This window comes from Portunus trituberculatus, chromosome 18 (genome assembly GCF_017591435.1).
Source record: "Portunus trituberculatus isolate SZX2019 chromosome 18, ASM1759143v1, whole genome shotgun sequence".
Classification (NCBI taxonomy): domain Eukaryota; kingdom Metazoa; phylum Arthropoda; class Malacostraca; order Decapoda; family Portunidae; genus Portunus; species Portunus trituberculatus.
Window position 1 is genome coordinate 17,340,986 of NC_059272.1, and position 15,000 is coordinate 17,355,985.

Below are 15,000 nucleotides of genomic sequence, written 5' to 3' on the forward strand. Positions count from 1 at the left end.
AGAGAGAGAGAGAGAGAGAGAGAGAGAGAGAGAGATGCCAGACCCTTAAGTTGAGGTGACCCGTTTATCAGCCACGTGGCGATCAACTGGTCTCATCTGCTGTCCTGCTGACTTGAGACCCGTATTATTAAGCAACTTTCTCCGTCTTCCACTTCAAGCCTACACGAGAAAAAAAAAATAGAAGTTGCTCTTATGAAAAATGTGCGTTAAGAAATGTTTGCCTTTATTATGTTGAGTTTCTTCACGGAATAGTTTCTTTGACATTGCCTGTGTGGATGTCTTGTCCTTTCATTGTTAAGGAATTACTTTTTCCATGACCATTTAAGACTTTCCAGACATTCATTCGTGCACTACAGCCTCCCATCTTTCTTTGTCCTTAACGTGAACTTTGCAAAAAATTCCCACAGTTCTCTGAATATTAGCAAAGGAAAACCTCAGCAGAGAGAAATATAAGTAGCAAATGACAGGAAAGTGGTTTAAAAAGATATTTGTCCTAAGTAGCTTAAATTGGCATTAGATAGCCTAGGTCGACCTTGGCATTTAACATGTAGTGAGAAGTTGCTTATAGTGCAGGTGGTTTAATTAGAAAGCATGCTTAGGTGGCTTAGCAAGACTGAAATATGGTGGCCAAGTCAGATATGAGGGCGGCGCTTTGCATGGCGGAGACAAAGCAACATGACTTCTTGGCATGACTCGGGAGTGGGATGAGTGGGCGGGAAGGAGGAGGACGAGGCGAGATGGCATGGCATGAAGACGGCCGGTGCGATGGCTTGTCTTGTCTTGGAGGGATTACGGGGCGGCTTGAGGTGGGTGAGATGGGGCGGGGCGGCGCGGGAGAGCTGCGATGAGTGCTGGGGTTGCAAGGCAGGGTCGTGTTGGAAGCAAAGGTGGGGGGAGTGGACGCCGCCTCTCCTCCTACCCTCTCTCACCCCCCTCACTCCCCCTCACTCTCTCCAACTGTGAGCCTGAAAATCTGCATCTTAGATCTTACCTTACGGGGCGAGCTGGTTGTTTTTACTCGCCCCGCTGGACTGAGAGGCGCGGGGAGGCGAGGGAGGTGCGGAATCAAGAGGTGAGCTGAGGGGCAGAAAGAAAAGACAAGGGTAGAGAAGACCAGAGGAGAGAGAGAGAGAGAGAGAGAGAGAGAGAGAGAGAGAGAGAGAGAGAGAGAGAGAGTATATCTTCATGCAGATGCAGATCGACAGAAACAGACTTGAAAATAGAAAGAGAGACAGATAAGCAATGACAGATAAATATGAACAGACACACAGAAAGCCAGCCAGACAAACAAACAAATACAGGCAGAAACAAACAGATAAACAAATAGGCAACATACAGACAAACAGACAGATATATAAATAATTAAGACGTTTGACAAGAAATATATAAAAAAATCTTGAAAGTGTATAATCTTGAATAAGAAAAAAAGAGAGTTCCCAGTCTACCTGTCCTCACCTTTCCTCTAATCCCCCTCCCCCCCACACTCTCCGCTACTTATACATATGAACGCTGATTCATTGGCACTGCTATATGATCGCCCTACCCCCCTCTCACCCAACCCTCAGACCACCCCAACTCCCACCTCACCTTCAAGCAGTCGTCATTACCGCAGCGGTGCCCCTGTCACCCGACACCCACCGCCACCACCACCGCTAATTCACACCTGTCCCCACCAACATGACAGTCACCACCACTACCCCCCCCACCTCCACCTCCACGTCCACATCCACCGCCACCATCACTACCTCCATTGTCACTGATTCCACCACAATCACTAACTGGATGAAAGTACAATGAAAATATAAACAACAATAACAATAATATGATAATGATAATATAACTCTCTCTCTCTCTCTCTCTCTCTCTCTCTCTCTCTCTCTCTCTCTCTCTCTCTCTCTCTCTCTCTCTCTCTCTCTCTCTCTCTCTCTCTCTCTCTCTCTCTCTCTCTCTCTCTCTCTCTCTCTCTCTCTCTCTCTCTCCTAAACTTACGCTGCGAGGATCGAGAACAGAAGGTCCCAAGAGCAATAATCAAGTGCTTACTGCTATTAGGTGACACTTTTCAGGCGTTTAGCGTAAGGAATGGGACAGGACACTTCTCAGCAACGCACGAGGTAATAAGCAATGAATTTACGTGCGCTGCGTGGCGGGGAGAAGAGCCTTAGTGTCTTGGAGTGATCGCTGTGTGACCGAGTAAGGGTTTAAGGGAAGGTGTATGTAAGATGAAGTTATACTCGTATATGGGATATATGTGTAGGTACGCTAGATTTAATTTGTGTTTTTGGTGTGTGTACGTAGTTTTATGTGTGCGTGTGTGTGTGTGCGTGTGTGTGTGTGTGTGTGTGTGTTTTTTTGTGTGTGTTTTTGTGTGTGTGAATGTGTGTGTGTGTGTGTGTGTGTGTGTGTGGGGGGGGAATTACTCCTATTTCTACTACTACTAGTACCACTGCTACTACTACTACTACTACTACTACAAGTACTACTACTATTAACACTATAACTGCTACTACTTCTATTACTACTACTCCTGCTACTGCTACTGCTGCTGCTGCTGCTACTGCTACTGCTACTAGTACGACTACGACTACTACTACTGCTGCTGCTACTACTACTACTACTACTACTACTACTACTACTACTACTACTACTACTACTACTACTACTGCTACTTGCTGCTGCTACTACTACTACTACTACTACTACTAATAATAATAATAATAATAATAATAATAATAATAATAATAATAATAATAATGATAATAATAATAATAATAATGATATTATTATTATTATTATTATTATTATTATTATTATTATTATTATTATTATTAGAGAGAGAGAGAGAGAGAGAGAGAGAGAGAGAGAGAGAGAGAGAGAGAGAGCGGTGGAAGAGCAATTTTTTTTATAGGGATGAGAGCATTTAGATGGATAGATGGGTAGGAGAGAGGAGGTGTCAGAATAGTTAAGCGGAGAGAGAAAGAAGGAAATGAAGGGTGGGATGTTCAGAGGTGAGGGCATTGAGGTAGTGAGAGGGGAAGACAAGAGGACGATCAGGATAGGTAAGAGGGGAGAGAGAGAGGAGAGAGAGAGGGGGACACGACTCCTTGAGGGGCGGGTCTGATTGGGGGGAGGGATGGGGGGGTATTCCAGGAACCGATCATCTTCAGCCATTAATGTCCCGGTTCCGACCACTGCAGGGGGAGGCTGTGACTGTCGCTGGCAGGGCTTCGTTTGGCGCTGCTGCCTTTGCTTTCACCATTAATATCTCATTCTGGCGGAGACAGTGTATTATTTAACCCAATACCACAGCCTTCGAATTCTCTAATGCTCGTCAAGTAGGATTATTGGGGATTATCACATATCACTTCTCACTTTTTGAGGATTTAGCATCGTGTTTAGTAGTCGATGTTCTCCTCGTCCGCCCGCCAGCCGCCCTAAGTGTGTGGAGCGTTGACTCGCCTCACTTCGCCTCGCCCTGCCCCTCTACACCAGCGCGGTTATGGGGGACGTGCTGCTCTCCGCACCACCTGCCGAGGCGCTGATCTGGCTGTTCCCACGGCTCCACTTTTCTCGCTTATTTACCTCTCGATTATTCGGAGCTGTTACGTCCATTTATTTTTTCTTTTGTCATGTGTGTGTGTGTGTGTGTGTGTGTGTGTGTGTGTGTGTGTGTGTGTGTGTGTGTGTGTGTGTGTGTCAGTAAGTGTGTGTGTGTCGCACTCGCCAAGATAATTCGAGAATACCCGAGCGGCTTCCATCCAACTTAATAAGTGATGCTCACCTAAAGGCACTAATTAGATTATTTGTGACACCGATTTCTCAGAAAGAGAGAGAGAGAGAGAGAGAGAGAGAGAGAGAAAATAAATGACTACCAGGATCTGTGTGTGCATCTCATGAGACACAAACTTTCTTGGTGTCTCACAATCATTGGTGAACGCATCAGGCGGTGCTGGCTGGGGGCACCACACCTGGGCTGTGCTGCAGCCACCATCACAGCCTCATGGGTACTGAGGCCCTGTCCTGCACGTCCGGGGCTGCTCTTGGATATTTATACAGTATTTTAGAATAACAACCACAATAGGAGTTGATTCATTTACTTCCTTTTTGTCAACACGACAGCCATGCTAACCAACCTGATTTTCCTCCCCAGGTGATGGTGACGGTGCTTGACAAGAACGACTCACCGCCCTCCTTCGGCGACTCCCCGCTGCGCTTCACCGTCTCGGAGGACATGCTGGCGGGGCGTCGCATCGCCGTACTCATGGCTACCGATCCCGACACACCCGGCACCCTCACTTACTCCATCGTGGGCGGCGACGACAACAAGTTCACTCTGGACGCCGCCACGGGCCACCTCAGCCTGCAGGACACACTGGACCGCGAGACCAAGAGCGAGTATGACCTGACGGTGCGGGCGGACGACGGCGTGCAGCACACAGACACCACCGTGTACATCGAGGTGAGGCAGCGGGACAGGCGAAGCAGGGCGACGGTGCCTTTGTACCATTACAACCCTTGGCCTTTGTGTATTCTCTCCTCTGTCTCTAGGCCAGCCCTTCATATATCTCCCTGGCAGTACTCTCTCTGTACTGTACACTTATCTTACCCCTCTGCCCCGTAGCAGTACTCCTTGCCCTAATACGTCTCGTAGTTACGCCCTTGTCGTATACTCCCGCCTAATGCTGTTTACCTTTGCCCTGTATACTCTTCCTCCCATCGCATCGCCTTTCGAGTGAGTTCCACACCCACTGATCCACACACGGCGAGTCATTGCAGCGGGAACTCCCGTACAACATCTGTTCGTTTCACTGAGTAAGCGTGACGTGGCTCTGGGTTACGCACGCGGAAGTCAGAGGAATGTACGTACGCCGCGATTTCCTGAATGGGGCATGGGAGTGAGCAACAGCCAGAGGAACGAAGAAAAATGACTAAGTGAATCAATGAGTAAAGCAAAATAATCAGTATCCTCTATCTATGAATAAATGAGAACTCAGCTACAAGGAGGTAGTCACGTGATGAAATTGATGGTGGATGCTGTTCATTATTAGCTCTCTCTCTCTCTCTCTCTCTCTCTCTCTCTCTCTCTCTCTCTCTCTCTCTCTTCTCTCTCCGCTGGTGTAGAATGTCCCTTAGTGTTCAGGTGCGCGTGTTGTCACTCTTTACGGGCCATTAGCCTACATTCCCTTCGCCTGTGCGCCGCCCCACTCTAATGACCAACAAATATTCCGCCGTCACTGTTACATCCATCAGCATATCATTTTCCTTCACTCGTACAAACTAATGAGTGTTTTAATGTCCGGTCATGAGGAGTGTGTGGAGATTCTGTCAGCCTCGTCAGCAGAGTCCTTCCTTCATCGTCACGGTTTCAGAGTTTTCAGCAACAGTTCCTTTCCTTCATACCAGCAAGCTTCTATCACCACCACCACCACTACCACCACCGCATCACTAAAGTTATTGCCTCTCTATCTTTCCATGTGTGTTATGTACTCGCGTGACTCATCTGCGTGTCATGGCAGTGTGTTTGTTTCCCTCGCTTCCTCCGTATACTAGTCTGAAATAAGTATCCCAGAACTGACCGACTCCTAGTGACTCTTCTATTCAGCTCTTTTACATCTTCATGAATGCCTGTCTTCACTTCACCTTTCCCTGCGCTGATTCACTCTCTCATTGTGTCTAGAATTCCCTGTGTGTTGTCTTCCATCTGCCTTACATTGCGTCTATACACTCTTGCACCTTCCCTTATCCTTGTTCCAGCTTTTCTCATTTTGTGTTTGTATGTTGTATAGCTTCGGTAAAAGTAGACAGAATGAAGCTTATGATTTAGACGCCTGGTTGAGAGAGAGAGAGAGAGAGAGAGAGAGAGAGAGAGAGAGAGAGAGAGAGAGAGAGAGAGAGAGAGAGAGAGAGAGAGAAAAGGTGCAAGAGACAGGTGTTAGATAATGGTGCAGGAGGTAGTATTGTGGGTAACCACTGGGTGCGCTCCTCCTACTTTGACGGCGCCAGGTCACGGAGAGGCTACAGGTGTCCCATATTTGGCCCACCACACCAGGTCGCACGCGCCTCCCTCCCTCCATCCCTCCCTCCGCCCCTCCATCTATTTGTGTGCTTTCATCCCCTCAATCTGCACACCGGTACCGCTACAGCAATTTGCGAAGAGGAAGGGACGGATGGAGGGGAGGGGAAGGGGCAGAGACGGTAAGGGAATGAAGGGAAGGAGAAAAAGAAGAGAAGAGGCGAGGAAGAAAAGAGTCGAGGAATCTTTGAGGGATCAAGGAAAGCCGAGGCACTGGAGGTGTTGAAAACGTAATGAATCAAGGAAAGAAAAGTTAGAAGACATAGATGAAAAGAAAATTAAGGAAAGGTAAATCTAGAGGGTACTGGTGATAATGGTTATGAAGAAACGAATGAGTGGGAAGTGATGGAGGTGGTGGTGGGTGGGTGGTGGTGGTGGTGGTGGTGGTGGTGGGTAGTGAGGCAGAGAAACCATCAGACGTGCGTGTCCAGGTATGAAAAGGAATGACGGGAGAGGCAGGAGAGAGTGCGATGGTATGGAATAATATTAACGGAAGGGGAGTGACGGCTGAGGAGAGGGTTGGAGAAGGTGATGGGATGAGAGAAGGAGAGAAGAAGAGGAAGAAGAAAAAGAAAAGAAGTAAGAGGAGAATGAGGAGGAGGAGGAGAGGAGGGGCTAGGGTGTGCTAGGAGCGAGTGATACACGTGATAACGGCACCATTAGTTCCTTTGTTGGCAACCCAATGAATGGAAAAGATGAAGACTGATAGAAAAGTCCCGTGATGTCCCTACCGCGCTAGCCAGCCACCTACCCAGCCAGCCAGTCACCTACCCAGCCAGCCAGTCACCTAGCCAGTCAGCTAGCCACGTACCCAGCCATCCAGCCAACCAGCCAGCCATATAGCCAGCCAGCCAGCCAGTCATCCAGCCACCTAGCTAGCCTTCCAGCCAGTCACCTAGCTAGCCAGCCAGTCAGCCACCTACCAAGCCACTTAGCCACCTAGGAAGACAGCCACCTAGCCAGCTATTCAGCCTACTAGACACCCACCTAGTCAGCCCTCTAGCCAGCCTAGCATTGTCTTATAGCATCGAGCCCTTCACCATCATAATATGTCTAGTGCCCATACACAGTAGTCATAAAGCATTTCACATAACTTTATATATATTCACTATATAAACAATACCCAATTACTGAATCACTACAGATGAATATCACTACAACAGGTACAATAGATAACTCACTCACGAATCCCCACCTCGTTCATAATGGAGTGAAATTTCCGACCAAGAAATAACTGCCAACGAGGCCCAATTTATTCACTGCTCCGAAAAAACAACCAATGCCGAAACAGACAATGATACAAAAGTCAAGCGCTTCACTCACTACGCTGTCATTCATAAGACAGGAATGGAGAAAGGAAGAAACACTCAGGGATTAGAAGGAATGTCACTGGTTTATAAGAGAGAGAGAGAGAGAGAGAGAGAGAGAGAGAGTATTTATTAATCATGATGTAAGAGTAACACACACACACACACACACACACACACACACACACACACACACACACACATCTCAAATACAAAGGAATTCACACTTACAGACAGACAGACTGACAGACAAACAGACAGACGGATAGACAGACAGACAGACAGACAGAAAGACAGACAGACAGACAGACAGACAGACAGACAGACAGACCACAGACAAAAATGAGAGAGAGAGAGAGAGAGAGAGAGAGAGAGAGAGAGAGAGAGAGAGAGAGAGAGAGAGAGAGAGAGAGAGAGAGAGAGAGAGAGAGAGAGAAACCAGACACACGACATTGTTGTGTCTGTGTGTGTGTGTGTGTGTGTGTGTGTGTGTGTGTGTGTGTGTGTGTGTGTGTTGGAACATGAGAAGAGAGGGTAATGACTGAAAGAGAGAGAGAGAGAGAGAGAGAGAGAGAGAGAGAGAGAGAGAGAGAGAGAGAAGAGAGGGAGGAGAAGAAGAGGAGGAGGAGGGAGAGGAGGGAGGGAGGGAGTGTTGCGAGCCAGTAATAATCATAATCTGTGAGTGTTTGTGTTAGCTGGAGGGCTGCGGGTTCCCTCCTGGTCGGCCCCGTGTCCTGTGTGTCCTGGGGCGCTGCAGGACATGGGTTACACACGACACGACTGTGGTAGAACACGGTTTGGACACGGGAGGACATGAGCTGAACACGGTTAGGTCAAGGCGCTGAATTACTATCACACTTTCGGACACGGTTTGAAATAGACTAGATTGGGACTCCGTAAGGCGATGGATGGCGTGATATGGGCTGGGACAAGGTGGAACACAGGTGGGGCACGATGAAGCAAGGCTAGGACACGGTAGGACATGAGTGCGATACAATAGGACATGGGCAGGAGACGCAGGGACATGGGCACTGTATGGGATGGGTGTACACGTGTCCTTCTAGCCTTTAAGACATGTGATTGATTGCGATGAGTAACGTTCAGTGACTTATGGAATGGACATTTTGTAGATGGAAGAGTGATAAGACGGGAGACTGAAAATTAGGACATGGTTGGTATATGGGACGAGGAATTCCGTAACTCAAGGGACATTAATGGGACAGAAATAGAAAGAAATGTCTGGAGCATTCTTAGTTCCTTGTGTCACTCGGATCATAGCTTCGTTTCACAGTGTAAGGCTTCATAAGAACTGTTTTTAAAGGCCTTGTAGATCATTAACTGGGATCTCGTACATGTTTTTTTTTCCCATTAGGAATATAGATCTCTTGACATAGTCGTGTTCTCGTGGATGTTCGCTCCTATTAACAGTGTAGAATACTTATTAAACTGTTACTTCAACCATGAAAAGTCGCGAAAACCAAATTTTAACGAGAGTCTTTTTGAAGTTGAGGGGAAACCCTGAAATGTTTGTGGCTGCAGATAATAGTCAGAAAAACACAGAGGATTTCATAGGAGCAGCAGCACTATTATTTAAGAGACATTTTGCAAGGTCAAGTGTTCAGGGTTTAGGTGAAGAAAGTTTACCGTTTATGATTGAGGGATACCGGAGACATTGCTGACAAGAAATAAGTGACGGATTGCAGACTGAGAAGAAGAGAAAGTAATGAGAACACGAATGAAAATTTCGCAAAAATGCAAGTGGATTAGCAAGAACTGATAAGATATTTCTTAAGCGTTACTTAACCTAAACTAAAACCTTTACGAGAACTAAACTAACAATTAAACAGATTCATCCAAAGAAAACAAAGAAGAAAACAAATACCCGAATGTTAAAGTAAGATGTCACTTAAGAAAGGAAGTACATAATATGGAAAGCAATTTGGTATAAAAGGACAAACAAGGATGAGGAAATGTTACCTTACCTCAGCCTTGATTCGTGACGCCAAACTGTGAAACTACCGCTGTGATATGCAAGCCCAGAAAAAAGAGAAGAAGAAAAGGAGGGAAAGGAAAAAGATGAGGTGGAAGACCGAAAAAAGAGAGAGAAGAAAAGGGTGACAAACCTCCATAGAGACAAAAACTAAACAAGATGATGGCGGCGTGAGTCTGTACAGATATTAAATTACAGGTTCTAGTTAGTAGCTTCCTCTCTCTCTCTCTCTCTCTCTCTCTCTCTCTCTCTCTCTCTCTCTCTCTCTCTCTCGCTCTCGTCTATCTCTCCCCCTCCCTCTCCCTCTCTCACAGGAAGGGGCGTGAGCGACTGAGTGGGTGGTGGTCGTCCCGAGGTTGTCTGTGACGTGTCGCGGGAGATTGATCAAGTCATTAGCGGTGTATGCAGATCACGGAATGACTGTCCTTCCCTCTGATTATACCCATCACTGCCTGATTTAGGACCGCACATGGCTTTGGCTCAGCTCGTCGGGTACCTATAGGGGTTAGGAAGGGCAGAAGAGGCAGCGGTGAAGCGAGGGACGGAGAGGCAGAGGCGGTGGGGAGCTGAGGGAGACGGAATGGGAGGGTAGTTTTGAGGGAGACAGGCAGGGACGATAGAAGGGATGAGTCTGGAGGCCTCTAAGGTTTCTGGTATGTGTGATAGTTTAAAGGAAGGAATGAGGGAGGGTGGAAAGGAGGGATGAAGGGAGTGGAGGAAAGGTTGATGATGGGACGGGAGAGGTGAGGTGTAAGGAACGATACGAATGAGGAGGAAAAGAAAGATGAAGAGGAGGCACAAGTAGAGTGGTATAGGTTAAAGAGATTAAAGGAAAGAATGAAGGAATAAAGGATTGAAGTAAAGAATGATGATGATAAGAAAGGAGGTGTAGAAAATTGTAGATGAGAAGAAAGATGGAAAGAAAGAACAGATAGAGAGTGTTATATAAAAAAAAACTGAAAGTAGCAAAGTGGATAGAAGATAGAAAGATACGTGGAATGTAATAAATAAAGATGGATACACGGAAAAGAGAAAGAAGGGGACATAGAGGAAGGCATAGAAATAAGAAAGGACGTGGAAAGGAAAGGAAGAATAAGAACAGAAACAAGAAAAAATGATAGATGAAATAGAAAGAAATAATGGAGGAAGAGGTGGAGGAGGAGAAGGAGGAGGAGGAGAAGGTAGAGGAGGAGGAGGAGGAGGAGGAGGAGGAGGAGGAGAAGGAGGAGGAAGAGAAGGTGGAGGAAGAGAAGGCGGAGGAAAGGAATGGGACCGTAAGAGTTATGGGAACCTCGTCATTATTTAAGAGAAGGAAGGGAAGAGGGAAAAAACAAATAAATGTCCGAGAAATGAGTGATGAAAATGAGTAATGGATTAATAAAAAAAAGAAAGAAGAGCAGGAAGAGGAGGAGGAGGAGGAGGAGCAGGAGGAGGAGGAGGAGGAGGAGGAGGAGGAGGAAGAGGAGGAGGAGGAGGAGGAGGAGGAAATGTCATCTTTTGATTTATGACTAATGTGGCAAACTTTTCTTTTTGATTTATTCGTTTATTTATTTCATTTATTGTTATTTTTGTTGTTGTTGTTGTTGTTGCTGTTGTTGATGTCGTCGTCGTCGTCGTTGTTTTTGTTGTTGTTGTTGTTGTTGTTGTGTGTGTGTGTGTGTGTGTGTGTGTGTGTGTGTGTGTGTGTGTTTCCTTCCTTCACTTTACTTCTTACTGCTCATTGACTTTCTCGCTTCGTCATCTTCTATGTAGCGTGCGAAACTCATTAACTAAATATTTCTAGATCTCTTTCACTCATTTCCTCCATCTTTTCTTACTGATACGCTTTTGTTTCCTCTTCAATTTTTTTTTCTGTTCCTTCACTTTCTCGACTCGTCACCTTCATCTCGTGTGTGATTATCGATTACCTGAACAATTTTGCATATGATTCATTCCTTTCCTTCATTTATTCTTATTGTACGGATGCGTTTTTTATTACCTCTTTACTTGTCGCTATTCATTGATTCTCTCGACATGTCGCTTTTGTCTCCTGTGCGATTACTGATTATCTGGGCATTTTTACGATCTAATAATGTCTGATTCACCTTTAATGCACTCCTAGAATATTCATGGCAAATCTTATAAGAAGAGACGTCATGCATTATTCTCTCGTAGCGGCAATTTCATTCAGATACCATGCTTCTCTTATGCATTTTGAGATAATGAAATGCTTAAGCTGTTTGTGTGTTTACTGTGTGTGTTTATTTGTGTGTGTGAGAGAGAGAGAGAACCAGACACACAGACACAAACATAGATAGAGCTAAAGAGAGTCAGAGAGTCGTGTGCTGCTGTGGACTGACATTATGATTGCTAATGATTAATATTTCTCTTACAGGTGACGGATACCAATGACAACCCACCGGTGTTCCACGAGCCTGCTTACTCCTTCGACATCCCCGAGGACGCTGATAGAGGATCGCAGGTGAGTCTTCAGTGGTGTGGCGGGACAGATGTGTGGTGGGACATGTGTCTGAAGTGTTTTTCTCTGTGGCGCGGCAAGGTTGCGGGACATGTGTGTGGCGGGATATAGATGTAAGGTGTAGAAGGTGTGTGAAGTTTTTAGCAGATGTGTAGCAAGGCAGGTGTGTGGATTTAGTGTGTGTGAAGTGTAGTAGTGGTGCAGGTGTATGGAGTGTATTTTGCAGGTATATAGTGGGAAGATTTTTTTTGTGGTCAATGAATGAAATTACCTTCTTATTTGCTTGCCGTGGAGTGTAGCAGCCAGGTGTGTGCTGAGTGTAGCAGGACAGGGCAGCAGGTGTGTGAAATATGGCAAAGCAGGTGCGAAATACAGATATAGTGAATATGACGGAGTATAGCAAATGTGTTAAGTGTACTGGAATATTGCAAATTGGTGTGGAGTGTAATGTCACAGGTGTAGTAGTGCTTGACAGGTGTGAGGGGAAGGCTTCTGAGTTCATGACAAGTAGTGTAGCGCGGGTCTTATCTCGGGAGGGCTTCACCTGGGTCTGGCCGAGCTGCAGGTGCGCTATGAGAGGTGCGGGGTCAGGCGAGGTCAAGTAAGGCTTACCAGCTTAAATTCCGCGGCTCAGCTCAACTTCATTCCCAGCTTGATTACTGGAGTGGTGGTGGTGGTGGTGGTGGTGGTGGTGTTGCATGCCAGCCGCCACTCACTTCTCAACCTCATTCCCTTTCATCTTTCTTCTTCTACATTCTTTATTTCTTTTTTCTCCTTTTTTCCTTCTTACTCCTTTCTTCGTGTTTTTTTTTACTATCAATCTTATTCCCTTTCATCCTCCTCTTCCTCCTCTTTCCCCTTTTTTTATTTTCTCTTTTGTTTCTTTTTTCTCTTTCTCTATTCTTTATTTACATTTCTCCTTTATCCTTTATTCATGTTTCTTTTTATCACTTCTGCTAGTTTCCTCCCGTCTCTTTGTTTCCTCTCTACTCTCTTTCTATTTCTCCCTTTCATCATCCATCACACCACTTCTTGATTTGCTCCTCTCTCCTTTTTTACTAAACTTCTCAGGGTTCCTCTTTTCTTTCCTGTTTATCTTGCCTCTCATTTTTTTTTCATTAATCTTCTTGTCTCTCCTTGTTGCTCATTCGCTGTGCTTCTTCTTCATCTTTTCGTTAGCTCATTACTCTTATCTACGTTGTTTCTTTTCCTTCTCTCTCTCTCTCTCTCTCTCTCTCTCTCTCTCTCTCTCTCTCTCTCTCTCTCTCTCTCTCTCTCTCTCTCTCTCTCTCTCTCTCTCTCTCTCTCTCTCTCTCTCTCTCTCTCTCTCTCTCTCTCTCTCTCTCTCTCTCTCTTTGCATTCCGTTCTGTATGCTTTCTTTCCTTACATTTTTTTATGGTTCTTTGTTTTTTCTTATCTACCTACCTCGTTTCTCTTCTCCTTTTTGTATTCTTTGTTTACCCTGTTTCCTTTCTTCCAATATCTCATCGGGCCGGCATTTTTTATTTGCCTTGTTTTCTTTTTTTCTTTTTTTTCATTATCCTTCCTATGCCTCCCTTCTTTTTCATCTTGTTTCTTTCTTTCTTTCTTTCTATTTCAGGTAAGAGTCTTTCCTATCTCCCTTACTTCTCGTACCTCTTTTTCATTAACCATCCCCCCCCCTCTCTTTCTCTCTCTCTCTCTCTCTCTCTCTCTCTCTCTCTCTCTCTCTCTCTCTCTCTCTCTCTCTCTCTCTCTCTCTCTCTCTCTCTCTCCTTCCTCCTCGTCTGCCGTGATGTTTTGACCTGTTCCTCTCTTGTCGGATTCGCTGATTTGCTCAGATTCGGGATAACCTCTTCTGTTGGCCTCATCCCTCGCAGCCTCTCACGCTCCGCCTCTCCTCTCCTTCCCTCGCCTTCCCTCACTTTGATATGTTGTTGTTCCTGCCTCTTCTCGTTTGGTTTACGTCATCTGTGTGTTTATTTTTTCACTCTCTATGTTTATATATTTTTTTCTTTGTCAGTTCTTTCTCCTTTTTTTTTTTTCTTGCCCTTTGGTTGTTTTGAGTTTGCTTTTTTAAGTTAGTTTTGTGTTTCGTTACTGTATGATTATTCTTTTTTCTTTTTCTTGAGGTGTGGAGGAGGTTAGCCAAGGGGGGATAAAAACAGAGAGAAAAGAAAGAAAAACTCGCTATTTTGATCAGGCAGCTTTGTCTACAGCAGAGAGAGAGAGAGAGAGAGAGAGAGAGAGAATTGAAATGAACATCGTGGGACATCATTCAGAATCTAAGCCTCTCTCATTCCACACAGCAACACACACCTGTCCAGTTTTTACGTCCACCAAGCCAGGCACAGTATCCAGTTTCAAGACTCCGCTGGCTCTCTTTTTTCTTTTTCTTTTTTTTCTCTCTTAACTTCCTTTTTTCTATCATCGGGTGAGAGGAGAGGGAGGGAGGGGAAAGGGTTGTAGGAGAGGAGTTTGTGAAGAAGGGAAGGAGAGAAGGAGGAAGAGTCGAGTTCAAGGTATTTTTGTGTTTCATATCGTGTTGTAGAGAAATGAGGTGCTGGTCTCTCTCTCTCTCTCTCTCTCTCTCTCTCTCTCTCTCTCTCTCTCTCTCTCTCTCTCTCTCTCTCTCTCTCTCTCTCTCTCTCTCTCTCTCTCTCTCTCTCTCTCTCTCTCTCTCTCTCTCTCTCTCTCTCTCTCTCTCTCTCTCTCCATTTCTTTTTTTCCTTCTCTTTCTCCTCTTCCTCCTCTTCCTTCTCCTCCTCGACCTCCTACTGTGCTTCTTCTCCATCTTCCTTGTCATCATGCTCTTTCTCCTTAACCCTTTACAGCATTTCCTCTTTTACTCCTTCCTTCAACGTCTCCATTTCAGTCCCTTCCTCATTCTTCTCCTTTTTCAACTCTCCATCCATATTTCTCCCTCCTCCAACACCTCCTCACCCTCCCCACTCGCCAACGCCCACTCCCACGCCCGCACTCGCACCCACACTCTCATCCACACCCACCCACAGGAAGAGTGTGTATCTTGCATATCATGGGACCGTGTGTGTGTGTGTGTGTGTGTGTGTGTACACGTGTGTGTGTGTGTGTGTGTGTGTGTGTGTGTGTGTCTGAAAGTATGTTCATGTTTAGTCGTGTGATGAAACATTTCAGAATTATGGAAGGGGAGAGTAGTAGACAGGATGGTGATAG

The 15,000-nt window shown here is 45.7% G+C and overlaps 1 protein-coding gene across 1 annotated transcript in view; it reads left to right on the forward strand.

The window, feature by feature from the left end:
• The window catches only part of LOC123505731 (cadherin-related tumor suppressor-like), a 194,332-nt gene that overhangs the window by 113,485 nt on the left and 65,847 nt on the right, over positions 1-15,000 (forward strand). Inside the window, exons 2-3 of the mRNA XM_045257381.1 lie at positions 4,148-4,456; positions 11,742-11,828. Of these exons, the coding sequence (XP_045113316.1) occupies positions 4,148-4,456; positions 11,742-11,828 (396 nt within the window). The remainder of the gene's footprint in view (positions 1-4,147; positions 4,457-11,741; positions 11,829-15,000) is intronic.